Here is a 14657-nt window from a genome sequence, read left to right as displayed (position 1 = left end):
GTGTTTCTCTCCACGTTTCTGTCTTTCTCTTTCACAGATGCACACACACACACACACACACACATGCTTCCCTCTCTTTCTCCTCTTCCCCCTCCGTTTGCCTCCAACTGTTTTTCCATCTCTGTTCCTGTCAAACACTCTTCCCCGTCTCTGTTTTTTCATTTACCTCCCTTAATACTTCCTCTCAGTTTTCCAGTCCCTCTCTCGCTCATTCTTCATATGCGCCTCAGTCTTTCTATAACCCCGTGCACCCTGATCTAATTCTGTTCCTCTCCACTTATTTCCCCTCTTCCTGATACTCTTGTATAAACACAGTCTGCTCTCAGTATGCAGAGCAGAGCAAAGCTGTAGAAAATGGATTTTGGAGGGACAATTTAATATGACTGGTCTAGGGCTTAGAGAGGAGTGCACAGCAGATTTGTGTGTAAGTGTTCATGAGTGTGTGCTTACTTCTGGCAGCGTCCACACTTAATAATGCTGTTGGTCTCTTTGACTGACGGCTCATAAACGAAGCTGGGGTACTCGGTGTCACACGGCTGCAGGATGTCTCCTTTTTTCTTATGAGCTGAGGCTAACAGAGAGATAGATAAGGGTCATGTCTCGAGGTTTGGAATATGAACGACTGTGTGACAGTACGTGTGTGCGACATTTTGCTGGTGACTGACAGGCTGACAGGAGAACGAGGGCTACTATTTAAATGCTTCACACCTCAGCCATTTATTGCTCTGTCTGCCATTACCGGAGGTGCTCCAGCTTGCTGTGTATTCCAAACAAAACTGAATAAGGTTCCTGCATACAGGCAAAATGAAGGGTGAAACCTGAGAGAAGAGCCATATTGCTGTGTTGAAATGGCATATGTCTGGTTGCAAGCTATATTTTTGACTTCTTTAGATTTACAGTAGCTTCAATGAAACTCTGTGCCTAGTTCTTGTTTTGAAGGACTTGCCAGTTGTGCTCGTTCCCACTGAAAGGTACTTACATAACCGGACACACCAAATTTTATTTTGTTTGAAGTATACTTCAAACGCTACACCGCACATGGAACACAAAATTCAGAAAAAGGTAGTTTTACTGAAAACCGATCCTCATCAAAGACACGCTACAAGACAGATACTCACACACGCTGAAAGATGGCTTGGCTGAATGGAGGGATGACGATGATACGGAGTAAGAGGAGGAGCAGATGATTGACAGGTGGAGTAATGAGGTGGGTGAACACGTGATCGATGGAGAGAAAGCGGGAGACGAGAGGTGAGGGGATCAAAGGACACAATGTTGTTATCCTATAATGACCTTCAGACTGGTGATCAATGTTGCACACACTTTAAACACTTCTGGCATTGAACTGACACAACACACACATTTATCATCACTGTGACATGTTTGTAGTGACTCTTAGCACAGAGTGATGATGATAATGAAAACGAAATGTTTGTTTTAGTGAGTGAAATGTTGATGCTGAGTATAGTATAGTATTTGCAAAGACTTCCTGCTTGTATTTACAGGTTTAACTATAATTAAGGATCTCTTAAGGGTTTATTTAAAATCCATGTAGGTGTAGATGATATGTGCATTATTGATAAAGAACTGGTTTATAAAGCAAATATTGCAGTAACTCAGGTCTGTTCTGAAGATGAATGATTTACAAAATAAACATTTTTTCCACATATAGAAGGACATTTGTAATAAAGGTGCACAGAAACGGAGTTGGATCTTAGCTGGCCACACTTTCGTCTCTGTGAGCTCACCATCGGCAAAATGCTCCGTGTGCCAGAAGCTGCAGAAATTAAACTCCAGGAGAAATCTTGTGAAGGAGAGAGGAGAGTGGACAGAGAGAGGGAGTCAATTAGGCGGCCTTCATTACAGACCAAAGCAGATTGCATGCAGCTTTCAAAAACTGGGCCAGGACTCAAAGTTGTGTCATGGGAATATTAAAATGGGTCCTTGAGTTATTCAGCAGTAATTGGAAACTTTGCTAGCTGTTTTTGTCTTAACTGGATAACTAGCCCACAATCCAGCCTGGGCTGATGACTGTACTTAAAGGGAATAACTGGAAATACACTTTCCCAATACATTTATGATTACCTTAATAAATAACTACTTTGCAATATTAGAATGCTAATGTAGTGTAGTAATGAGGATATGGTAGTATATAAGGACAAGCTACATCTCTTGCTCTAAGAGTTTACATCAAGCTGGACCAAATAATTCATTGGATTTCAAAGTCAGACACAGTTTTATATATTTCATTGTTAATGATACCTTGAGATTTTCTGCGTGCACACTGTAACTGTGCTGCCGGCCAAGAAACAAACTTTCCATTGCTTTTACAGAAAAACTAAAGCAAATTTTAGCAAAAATCCAATATACTTTGCAACAGCCAATTCTGGTTGCCCCTAGCAACACTTACAGTAGGAAGTTGGAGAGGAACCACTTGAGTGCTGAAGCCAAACCATAGAACGGCTGAAGAGACAGAAGGATAGATCATAGTTAGTGCAGAATTGATTGGACCATTATGGGAAGAACATCGTATACAGGGTGAGTTTACTGTACATACGCTGAGAAGTGGACGGGCGCTGCTGACAGAGTGCAAGTTCATCTTGCACATGGCCTGGTAGTCGAACAAGGACACCCTGAGGAAACACACACATACACAAAAGCACATGGTGTTGCTCTTCTGGCAGCATGTCACTGACTTACATCGATTTCTTGACCCCCCCTGCAGACTATTACACACAGTGCTATACAGCTGAGCTTAACCTTTGTAGAAACGCTGATCCCTAACTTCACTTGGAAAAGAAAGAAACCTGAGAGAAAATTCATCTCTGTTCTATAATTATCTTCTTTTTTAAACAGAGGATTGACACTGTTTCAACTGCTTTTCTACACAGCTGATTATATGCAGTCCTTATGCAGGTAGAAGCACAAGAACACATAAATATAAATAAAAATTTGCAGATGTATGCACATATGCTGCAAACATACACACACACACACACACACACACACAGCCCCTGAAGTTCATGCATGCTCAAAAACAGTTATGTAATATCCTGTGTCAAATGAAGCATGATGAAATCTTTTAGCTGTTTAAAAATAGCACATCACTCATGAGATTTCAAACATAAAAGACGGGCAAAAAGTAAGAGGGGGGAAAAAATCCAGAGCAGCCAAAGAAGCTCAAAGGGGAGTAAAAGGGAAAAGCAGGGATATCTATACCACAAGCACTGAGATGGGTGAATTAATTACTGTCAGCATGTAGAGAGAACAACACAAGGCAGAGACTGTACCACTACACAGCGGTAAATACAAAGCCTTTGAGTCTCTATAACGACAGTAAAGATCACCCTCCAGGCTATGGGTTTCACTTGCATGCTAATGCAAGGCTTAGGTGTATAAGAACCACAAACAAAATAGGAATCTGCTTAAGATAATACACAACTGCAAGCACTGTTGTGATACAGCATAGGGGTGACATGTAATCATGTTCACGAGTTAGGTTCGAACGCTTAGTATTATAAGCATGAGACACTGGGATGCATAAGATGTCACTTTACATTGCAAGGTGAAGTAAAAACAGTTCAACATCTAGCCACAGAGATTTAGACCTTTTCAGGACAAGGTAATTTCCCATTCTTAGGTGAGAGATAGCAGACAGAGAAGCAGGCAGATGGACAGACAGACTCTCAGCTATCTTTTAAACTAGTCCGTCAGGTGGTGACAGGCATTACCTTTTGAACATGCCCATTCTGATCAGTGTGGTCATCACTGATCCATCAACCTCGCCAAAGAACCTCCCGGCCTATCAGGACAGAGAAAAGCCAGATAAACGCTGTGGGAACGGAACTGTGTGGTTGAACCTATTAAATTCCTGTCATGATAAACTGACGGAGGGAATATTAGCTCCCTTCCTCGGTGTTCACTCTTCCCACTTTCACCTCAGTGTGAACTGTAAGATCAATTATTCATCCATGTTATATTGTGTGTTGGTTAGCAATGTATGCTGTCACACATGATTTTATTGGAGACTCTCTTTCTAACGCAGTCAGAAGAAGTGGGCCACTACAAGTCTCCTGACAAAATCATCTGAGACTTCGCTTATTAACACATTATATCTCCTTTGTTTAATCTGTCAAAAACCGAAGTGTAAAAACGACACTCAGTAATTTAGTGAAGTCTTGTCATCACCGTGAGGTTGCCAGGCAACAAGTGTAGACCCATCTAACGCTCAGCAAGAAAGTGAATAAGAGTAATACCCAAAATCACAAACTATTCCTTTCCTTCCATAGTTTTACTCAAACATTAAAAACACATATGGGTACACTGTAAGAGTCAGACTTAAAAATTTTTGCTATAATCAATTATGGAATGGTCGTATTTGTTGATAATATATTTATTTATAAACTTTTGTCTGCTCAGATGAATTAAACTACAACCTGTAACACATGATGCATAAAGACTGAGAGAGGGGAACCCTGGAGCAATCACAGAGAAAATTTCAGTGATTGTGAGATGAATAAATTTCTTTCTGAATAAAAGGCACAGAATAGTTTTTATCTATATTCCAAGTGTTTCCTTTCCTGTTGGGTAATGAATATTAATAAGTGTTAGAGCTCTCAAACAATCAAGTCAAAGCACTCTGGCTCTATTCGCTCTGTGTTTGCTTGTGTGTGTGTGTGTGTGTGTGTGTGTGTGTGTGTGAACTCACATTACTGCGCTGTTTAGAAATTAGGACAAAGCCATTATTGTCAATCACGTAGCAATCAATATCCTGAGATGAGAGAAAGAGACACAGACAGAGGAAGTAAAAGTTCTGTGTCAAATGCCACTGACAAAGATAACAATGATCACAATAAATCATATAGTTATTTCACAGATAGATTACAAATTTTTGTTTCTTTTCTGGGGGGCCCGAACAACCAGATATTACAGCAAAGACATTAATTCATGATGGTCTGATGTACTCACAAGGCTGTCACACCGAAGAGGACAAATCCCCTCCACGTCAGAGCACTGGGACACAGAGAAAAGAAGAAAATGTCTGCAACGTGTTTCACCATTACCAATTCTGATTCTCACTGAAAAAATATAGGTGAAAGTGATGATTGTAAGTGTGATAGGTGTTATTATCTGATGAGCATGTGTGTGTAGAGGAGGCCGTGTTTGTGTATGTGAGGAGATGATCTGAACACATGCTCTGTCTGTGTTTGTCTGTGGAGGTGTTAGGCTTGAACACGAGTCAATGTCGACAAGTGAAGAAAAGCGTCTGCGTTGGTGAGAAGGCGTTAATTCGTGTGTGATATGTCTCGTCTACCTGAGACGGGCTCCTGAGCGTCTTGTTTGCAAGTTTGTGCATGTTTAGTTTGTGCGTGTCTGTGACTGCGCGGATGTGTGTGTAATCTGTTTTAAGCGGGGTGTGAAGCTGACTTCATGAGAGCTCAGCAGGTGCTGAAAATGCTAAAATTGGTTCCGTACAAAAACTAGAGTGATGCTTTGAGAAATGAAGAGAGGGAAAATTATGCATACTTACATCTGTGTCATTTGACTGAGACGATACGAAGAGAGGAACAAAGAGAGACAAAACAAAAGCATGGACAAAGAGAGAAACATTACTTTAGTTAATGATGTGTATGTCAATGCACTGACTAGACTATCTTCATTCTCACTCTGCCACTGTTAGTTTCCTGTTGACAAGTCCATTCATCTTCTCAAAGAAGAAAAAAAAAAAGTCCAAAAGCTGCAGATTTTCTTTAATGAATGAACCATTGTCATTGCACTCTGCTAAATTGTCCTTCATTCATTAAACTGTAGATTTTATATAACAAAACGTTTTCTCCATCAACACTATCTGTAAATTTTTCTGTTCTGTTCTTCATCAGTGGACTGGTGATGAGTCAAAATAGCTCTCTTCTTTACCTTATGGTCACATCTTACGTCTACAGTACAGTACGTGTGGATTGGGGTCTATGGACAATATGTCTTTGGAATCATGGTCAGGCTATATAGAGCGTGTCGAAGTGTGAATGAGACAATCTATCATCCTTTTCAATCCTATTACAGCTAAGTGTCAGTCTTTCTCTCTGCTTCCCATCGCTGCCTCCTGAAATAAACTACAATGCAGTGAGTGGACTGACAGAAATGACACACAACGGGCAAATGGCCTGGTTTGAAGAGGGAAGAAATTTGAAGAGAACTATATATGTCTCTGCTCACGAAAAGTCTAACAAATCTGAGTTTTAAACCCGTTCTAGTGAAACCCACAATATTCACTGGACTTAAACAATATACTAACTTTTTTTTTAATTCCTGTAGCTTTGGAAGATGAAAATTCTGCTAGAAATTTAAAGTTTGTTCTGATGGGGACAAAAAAAGTTGTGAGATCACTGAAATTAAAAAAGGTTTATCGTCTCAGGAGCATTAATTTTCCCAGCAATTATACTGGAAATATTCCCAATAGATCATTATTTGTGTGCACAACTGATATTCTGGTCTGATGAAGCGTGAACACTGGAACAGGGTCATCCTCAGGGGAGCATTAATATGCATGGTAAATTTAATGGAAAACGCCTCACATTATATTTCCTGAGTACAAAAGGAAATTTATAACCTGACGGTTGCTCTAGAAAAACATTCAGGTAATCACAAAATCATACCCTCAGTTGAATCAACAGATGGATGGCCATCACCATCTGCTATCCTGCTAATGATTCACAATCAAAACTGCAAATCTGTTATCACAGCAAACTGCCTTGGACCCTGTTTTTGTTTCTCTAATTTATACACAGTACGTGTCTATTATCTCTTCTTTAAGGAACAATTCTATTTCTCATACAAGTTCTTTTCCTCCAGTGTCAGAGCCAGCTTTCAAAATCTTAACAAGAGGCTGTTTCCTCAGATCCTGTGTTGGTAAATCTGTCTTGTCTGGGAGCCCCAGGAGGAGTCAAGGTGATGGCGAGAGCATTAATTATCACTCATTCCCTGAACTTCAATCGAACAGTTTCTCACTGCAAGTGAAGAACACACATAATCATTATAAACTGAGTTTTCCTATGACATGAGCCCTGAATTTAAAAATGATCAAATTACATAAGTAGATTTTGAAGAACGTTGCTTACTTTATTAAGATAAAACATTTTTAGAAATAATCAAAATAATCTTGTTTGGAAAAACTAAAATACCTTATTGTAATTTCATGTTTCAAAGGTTGCAGTGTAGTTCTATCGCAAACACTGAAAACAGTATGCAAGTACAGATTTAACAAACATGGAATTATAGACAAAAGAAAAACAGCTGAGTCTTCTCTATGAGTTAAAGAGCATGCCAAGATGTGAAGAGCAAAAAATCTATCATCTTTTGATTCCCATTACTCTCACTACATCTCCACTTGCTGTCAGACCAAATATATCAGCAATGGACTGTGAGAGGCATATGGGGCATTACAGTGTGGGATTCACCCTCTATATTTTAATGTGATGTGTCTTCATAATTCAGATTTAACCAAGGAGGGGACATAATGTGCCGGGGAAGAAAAACGATGGATTGCACCTGTTCACTGTCTCTTTTTTCCTTTGTATTTATATTTCTCTTCCTCTTTCACTGCCTCTTATACACACATTTATACACAATTTTTAAACACCACGGCGGTAGACACACACTGAGACAGTAGACAGAGCAGAGTGCACTGTTGAGTGATGTCAGAACATTTTCCTATTAACATTCTGACTGATTCCCATCAGATAGAGGCTCATGCTTTATTCTTACTCTTACTAATTCATAATTCATTTACTAATAACATCTTATTTTAAGGTAGCCAACTTTATACTGTAGCTATAAGGCCAGACAGGATTTCTACTACTTATGCAACTCCTTCACTGAAGTCTGCAGATTCAAAATATTTGAAGATATATATGTGTTTTTTAACACTGCATTCGCACTTACAAAACAGCCAATAAATGGTGTGTTTCTTAATCCACTTGGGGGAATATTTACTCTTTTTTTTTTTTTTTAGCAAGATGGTTGTGGCTTCAGCGTGACTGGTTGTTGTACTTCCTCTCTGGATGCAGGTATTTCATTCAGTATTTACAGTAGGTACAATGTCTTCACCCTTGAGGGAGCTGAGCACTTAAAATAGAGGATTTCAAGCAAAACACACACACACACACACATACACATCTATGCACAGACACACATGAGCATACACAGTCAAAACAAGCCCATACTGTCTGTATACGCATGCACAAACCCTATGAAATAAATATGCCTGACAGTGAATACATGACAGGAAGATAATATGATTATGTAAGCTATCTGAGGAGAAGAAAGAGGGTTGAAGAAGAGAGAAGAGGGGAGTAAAGGAGATGAGAAAGGGGGGGAAGACTAAAAGTATTGCAGAAAACAAAGGAGGTTGGGGGGAGAGCTGAGGAGGAGGAGGGGAGAAAATGATGAATTTAGTCAGGAGAAGAGAAAGACCAGAGTTCACACAGTAAATGGAAATGAGAAACTTTCTACACAGCATAAATCCAGTGGATAACAAGGCTACTGCAAATGACGCTAATGAGTTCTTAGTTGATGAATATGGACATAACAGCACACTTGTGCACAGATGGTCATGCATATGGTCCCCATCAACATGACACATTGCCATTAACAGACACATACACATATACAGTACTCTACTATTCACACCTTCACAAACACATAAACACACACACACACGCACATTTGGGAGCTGCTAAGCCTAACGATGGTAGCTATCCATCATTTAATGGCTAGCCAGCAGCCTTAATGCTCTTTTAACTGCTGTCATTTACAGCCATGGGAGCAGACGAGGAGAACGACCAAGCTATCAAACGCCTGCTACAGTGAAGGTGTTACGCCAAATTAAGCAAGTTTTCCCTGAATAAACTGTTTTCTTGAAGGTGTGGAAGAACAAAAAAGAAACTCCACTGAAAACCAGTGCTGATGAAATTCTCCGACGAAACAATGATGACATTTAATTTTTCAAAATAATGTTTTAGGCAGGGTATGCAGTCCTTTAATGGTGGGAGCAGTGATATGGAAAACAGTGCATTAAGCCTTGAATTAAACAAAGTTTAAATGCTGTAATTACCAACTAATGGAGCAGAAAAAGAACCTATAATCATTCTTGTCATTCAGTAATATGTTGTGTCAGAGTGGGCTGGTGGTTTAGAGGGATAATCCTGAATACAGGATTGTCTATTCATCAGGAGCTTCATATTTATGCTCAATCAGGGTAGGTGGTTAATGCTTACAATGTGAATATAAAATCTTAATGTTAAATGAGGAGTGTAAAAAAAACTGGCAAAGGTTGAAACTGAACATATAAGCTTACAAACAAGAAGATTCAGAAATCAGGGCACGGTGGTCCTGTATATATTTACCTGTATCGTGATGGCCCTGAATCTGGACTCAATCACCTCGAGAGTCATCTGCACACCGATGGCTGGAGAGAGAGAGAGAGAGAGAGAGAGAGAGAGAGAGAGAGAGAGAGAGAGAGAGAGAGAGAGAGAGAGAGAGAGGTCAGTTCAGTACAGTAAAATGAACCTCAAGGTAGAAGCAAGGATGATCAGGGGAGGAGGAAGGTATGTGGAATAAACAGGGGGAACATGAGTAAGGAAACTGTATAATTTGTTTAGTAGTCATTTGATTATTTATAGTGGAGGGATGTGGCAGATGTATTTGAGCAGAAGTGGACAGAAGGAGGGCAACACCACTGCTACACCACTGCTTGCCAACTGAGACTGAGGCTTTGAATGCTAAAGTGTCCCTCTCTAGTGAAGGCAAATGTCCACTGCAAACATTATCAGCACATGCTGAAAGTGTCATGGCAACGACATGGAAGAAGGAAGAAAACAAATTACACTGCCTGTGGCTACACAGCAGGATCTTTCCAGTATGATTAGCATTTTTTAAGTTGCACTCTCTGCCTCCGTATGCATCCTCTATTCTTAGGATTGCAAGGTTCATACTGCACCTCTAACAACAGGAGTATTCATACATACAGGATTGACATAACAAACAAGGCAAAGAAAAGCACATACGATGATGTTTTATACGATTGATAAATATCATGTGAGTTTCTATATTATTGTGGACCTGTAACATATTTGGTCAGAAAAGTCAATACTATTCTTTTGATATATACTAATGCAACAACATCCAAACACAAAACTCCAACCCCTTCCTCCTTTTTATTAGTTAGTTCATTTGATTGAGTTTTTTTAAGCAAAGATTTTAAATTTCACAACAAAAAAAAATCCCAAATCAAGATCCACTTACTAGCTTTATCTAGTTTTGATCAGAAGATGGAGTTTGTGGAGTTGTAATGGTGATGGATCCCTTGGGCTCAGTTATGATTTAACTAATAGCACTTTTAACACTTCTTGTCCATGTTGGCTCAGAAGCTAAGCATCAAAATTAATTACGTCTGTCTAATACAGTTGAAAACTCTGGAAAAAGTTAGTAAGAAAAGCCTTTTTTTTTTTTGGTAAAACTAAACCAGTTTTTATACTGTAGTAGTAGCAGTGATAATAACAGTGGCACTAATAGTAATCTACTGTAGAAGTTGTATTAGCAACAGCAGTCAAAGATACCACTCCTGTGATAATATTTGTAGTTTAAGTGCTGGTGATTCCTTTAGAAATAATGGTTGTAGAAGCAATAGTAGACTGTAAATGGAGAGGGAAACTTTAATTCCAGCAGTTTAGAAGAAAGAACTTTAATGAGCCGATTAAAGTCCCTGGGTGAGAGACTATATCTCTCTCTCAGCTCTCAGGATGGAGGAGTAGATGAGGACCTGCTGTACAGATCAGCTCTGCCTTCAGAACTCAACTTATGAAAATCCTTTTACAGTAACTGGCCTTCTGAGCCTCAGTACCGCTGTGTGAACGGACTATTCTTAGACAGTGTGTGTGCTCGTGTGTCTGCGCGTGTGCCCATACGTGTGTCCAACTTCTGCCTACAACATAGCCCTCTCAGTCACACAACACATTAAGCCAAGAATTAGTGTGTGTTTGTACATGTTTCACAAACGCGCATGCACACACACACACACGGCAGTAGAGCAATTGCTTGTGTCAGCTTAGGGCTGTACGTCCGTCAGCGTTTCAGTCAGCGTGGTAATGCAAAAATGAACTGTAATTGCATAAGTTCTCAGTGCACACATACTGTATACACCCACACAGACAACAAATACACACACACTCCGAGGGAAGACGTGACACTTCATATTAGCATCAAAGATTCAGCTTTTTTTTTTTCTCCCAGCGTGCTTTGTATAGCCACTCAGGGAAAGCCTCACAATACAGAAAACACACATATAAACACACATGTCAGCACACACACACACACGCCCCTCCCTTCACACATCCTTGCACACACAGTATAGGTATTAGTAGTAGTAATATAGTAGTAATAGTAGAATTAGTGAAATTTGTTTGGGTTTTATAAGCTGTCACATCCAACATCAAGCCTGTAAACCTGTAAAAGTAATCCAATGGCTGCCTGAAGCTGTAGGGGCAGCGGTGGTCAGAGCTATAGGCTGAACATAACTCACTCAATTATGCTTGTAAAATGCTATTAGTTGATGAATTATGGATTACCGAGGGTAAGAATAAACTGTGAGCTGTACGTCCTTGTGGGGATCATTCCGGATATTAGAGAGAAATAGCTCTGACATGTTCTGTCTGAGGGTGTGTATGTCAGTTTGTGAATGAGTGTCTCTATGCATGTTTGGCTTTGTGTGTGTGCGTGTGTGTGTGTGCGTGCATGTGTGTATAATGGATTCCGTTCAATCTCTTGAAAATCAGTCATGATGCTGAATCATGGCTGTAATCAGCATGTAATCAGTCATGTACACAGAGGAGTTTGTTAAGCTAACTGAGCATAACAATGAGGGCTTTTCTGTGCATCTGTGGGAATTTCAGCAACTGATCTACCATTTTGCCGCCCATGTAGAAAAATCAGATGTAAGGATGCTAAAGGATGCTTTAACATTTGTTCCAAAGGAGAGGCAACTTTCCTGGTGGTATCTGACACGTAATTTGCTTGGGTCTCTGAACACTCTCCCACACACTCACACCCTCCTCTCATCAATAGTGCTAGTGACCTTGAAGTCATCTCCCTCCACCATAATCTCAAAGTTCTGGAAGGCCATTATGGAGGGCAGCAGTAATCTGCCTTCTCTCCCTCTCTGAGTTGGAGGCTGATAGGCCAAATCTAATTAAAACCATCACACTGATCCCTGTGTGTGTGTGTGTATGTGTGTGTGTGTGTGCTGTGATAGTAGTTTCTATCGTGTGTGCACAACTAGCAAGCATGTACACTTAATGTGTGTCCAGTTTGCATACACTTGTTTACACAAGGACATGCATTACCTCGTGTGCATGCAAGTGAAAACGTGTGTGCTCATGAGCTTGAACGTGCTTAGGTATGAGTGTGTGCTTGTGTGTGTGCGTGTGTGTGTGCACGTGTGAGAGCGTATCTTGTACAGTCACAGTCTGAGTTGCAATTAGCGTGAGCTGCCAATCACAGTGGAGTGTGCTTTCAAAAGGAAATGAATTAATGAAGAAATAAATAAAAAATTGAAGCAGCCAAGAGCCGGAGTTAATTGGTTATTAGACTAACGAGATAGAGGGATGTGAGATGGAGGGATGTGAACTGTGAACGATGGGGAAAAAAGAATGTGAGAAAGAAAAGGGAGTAAACAAGGGTAAACAGACAACAGACACTGCGTCTCACTGCACAGCTGTTTCATAAGAATGTGCGTATTTACACTGTGTATATATTGTCGAGCAAGACAAGTAGTTAAGAAGACAGAAACAAAGATGGACAGGTAGGAAGACAGGGAGAGCCACAAACACTGACAGAAAAACACTAATAGATACAGACAGAGTGAAGGGGAGACAAAGACATAATCATACATAAGCACAAACAGTGTGCACATCTGGCTAAGCAGAACCTGCACTGCTTTGGTGACACTGTATATTCATAATGCAGGGAAGTTAAGTGAATGCATTTCAAGTTGTTACAGATGCATCACTGTATCTGCAGTGTTGGAGCATAGCTGGCAGAGCTGCATCAGATTAATGGAGGAAAACTGTAAATATTTGGATATACACAGTAAGTCTATCGTTATCATTATGCATGTAGCGTTAGACACATTTATATCCACGCTGTGATTCATCACAATGCTGTTGAATATATTAGAATTATTGCATATAAACACCATCAAAATGTAATTTTAACTCCTCCAAATTAATGGTGTAAATAAAGTGTAACTTAGGATAATATGTAAAGCTGATGCTCTTGCAACCCTGTCTTTATAAAAATTATGTTTATGCGTTACTAATTTGTATTTTTATCAACATAATAGGGAATTTTTTTTTCATGATTGTATCTGTAAACTTGCAAAGTCATACTTCAAAATGACTGAAAAAGTCAGTGGTGACATGCGGCAGGAAGTGCTTTTGTAGCCTAATCCTAATGTATGATTCAGGGCACAGACGCTGATATCCGTGGTAACTCTTGAGCACGTTCCTGTGAGGTACCAGACTGTGGGCTGGAAAAAACTTATTAGGCAAAAGAGGTTAAACATAACTTTTAGGAGACAGGGCTGCAGAGTCGTGTCACTAAAGCTTACTATAATTGAACAGAGGTAGAAAGGTGACCAGCTTGCTGGTCTATTGCTAAATGGAGCAGTGCAAGTGTCAAGTGTCTGACAGACTGTGAAGAGAGAGGGAGAGAGAAAGAGAGAAGGATGGTGGAAAAAGAACAAGAGATCTATCTATCTATCTATCCATGTATATAGAAGGCTGTTTGACTTTTCGGTTGTATTTTAATAGGTTGACACAGAGAGTGATGACTGTGCAGTTCTATAAATGGGTGCCCGAGTGTGCTCATACATTTTTGCCATCGTTTAGTGTGTGTGTGTGTATGTGTGTGCGTTATGCCGAGGTGACACAGGAGGTCAGCTTGTGTTAAATGACCAGTGAACAGAGCTTGTGCTGATGTTTCCCGCAGCAAGACTCTAGAGTCGAGGCTAAATATATAGGAAACACACACACACACACCACACGAACAGAGTCAATAAATTAAAGTGGCACACTGGCTAAGTCTCTGGGCAGAGAGGGGATACTGAAAATAAGGCCACTAGTGAGGAGGTCATTTCATTCTTTTGTGTTTCACACCCACACAAACACAAGTCTGCACAACTATCCTTGTTAGGACATTCCACTGACTTGCATTCACTGTGGACAGCCTGACCCTTACCATAACCTAACCTCATGTCACACCTTACATGTACACACACATGCAACCAAAAAAGGAAGTGAGCATGGGCTGCAGGAAGGACACGCACACACACAGATGTAACGAAAGGAACAGATTAATTGATGTAATGGAGTCAGGTGGCCCAGGTTGTATGAAAATGATGGAGGGATTGCAGAGGGACAAGAGGGAGGACAGGAAAGAGGTAAGACAAAAGGCAGAGGGGATGAAAGAGGATGAATTGATTTTTAATAACAATATGAGTTGGAAACCCTTTTCATTTCTACCAAGCGTGGCTATTAATAATAGAGCAAGCAAGATCAAACGGTTGTGCGAGAAGCGTGCAAGTGTGCGTGTGTGTTTCTCATTCT

General features: G+C 40.1%; 1 protein-coding gene across 3 annotated transcripts in view; it reads right to left on the bottom strand.

Annotated features, from left to right (window-relative positions):
* cacna2d4a (calcium channel, voltage-dependent, alpha 2/delta subunit 4a) overlaps positions 1-14657 on the bottom strand; it is a 79099-nt gene that overhangs the window by 2731 nt on the left and 61711 nt on the right. For 2 of the 3 annotated variants that reach the window (XM_041030162.1, XM_041030163.1), the window contains exons 28-37: positions 9402-9463; positions 5531-5545; positions 4969-5013; positions 4709-4771; positions 3732-3802; positions 2558-2633; positions 2411-2463; positions 1749-1804; positions 1119-1139; positions 451-571 (exon numbers count right to left, since the gene is read on the bottom strand). In XM_041030162.1, the coding sequence (XP_040886096.1) occupies positions 451-571; positions 1119-1139; positions 1749-1804; positions 2411-2463; positions 2558-2633; positions 3732-3802; positions 4709-4771; positions 4969-5013; positions 5531-5545; positions 9402-9463 (583 nt within the window). The remainder of the gene's footprint in view (positions 1-450; positions 572-1118; positions 1140-1748; positions 1805-2410; positions 2464-2557; positions 2634-3731; positions 3803-4708; positions 4772-4968; positions 5014-5530; positions 5546-9401; positions 9464-14657) is intronic. The other variant, XM_041030164.1, reaches the window with a different exon arrangement.

This window comes from Toxotes jaculatrix, chromosome 22 (assembly GCF_017976425.1).
Source record: "Toxotes jaculatrix isolate fToxJac2 chromosome 22, fToxJac2.pri, whole genome shotgun sequence".
NCBI classification, from domain to species: Eukaryota; Metazoa; Chordata; class Actinopteri; family Toxotidae; genus Toxotes; species Toxotes jaculatrix.
The sequence above is the reverse complement of the archived record's forward strand: the minus strand, read 5'-3'. Positions and strand labels throughout refer to the sequence as shown.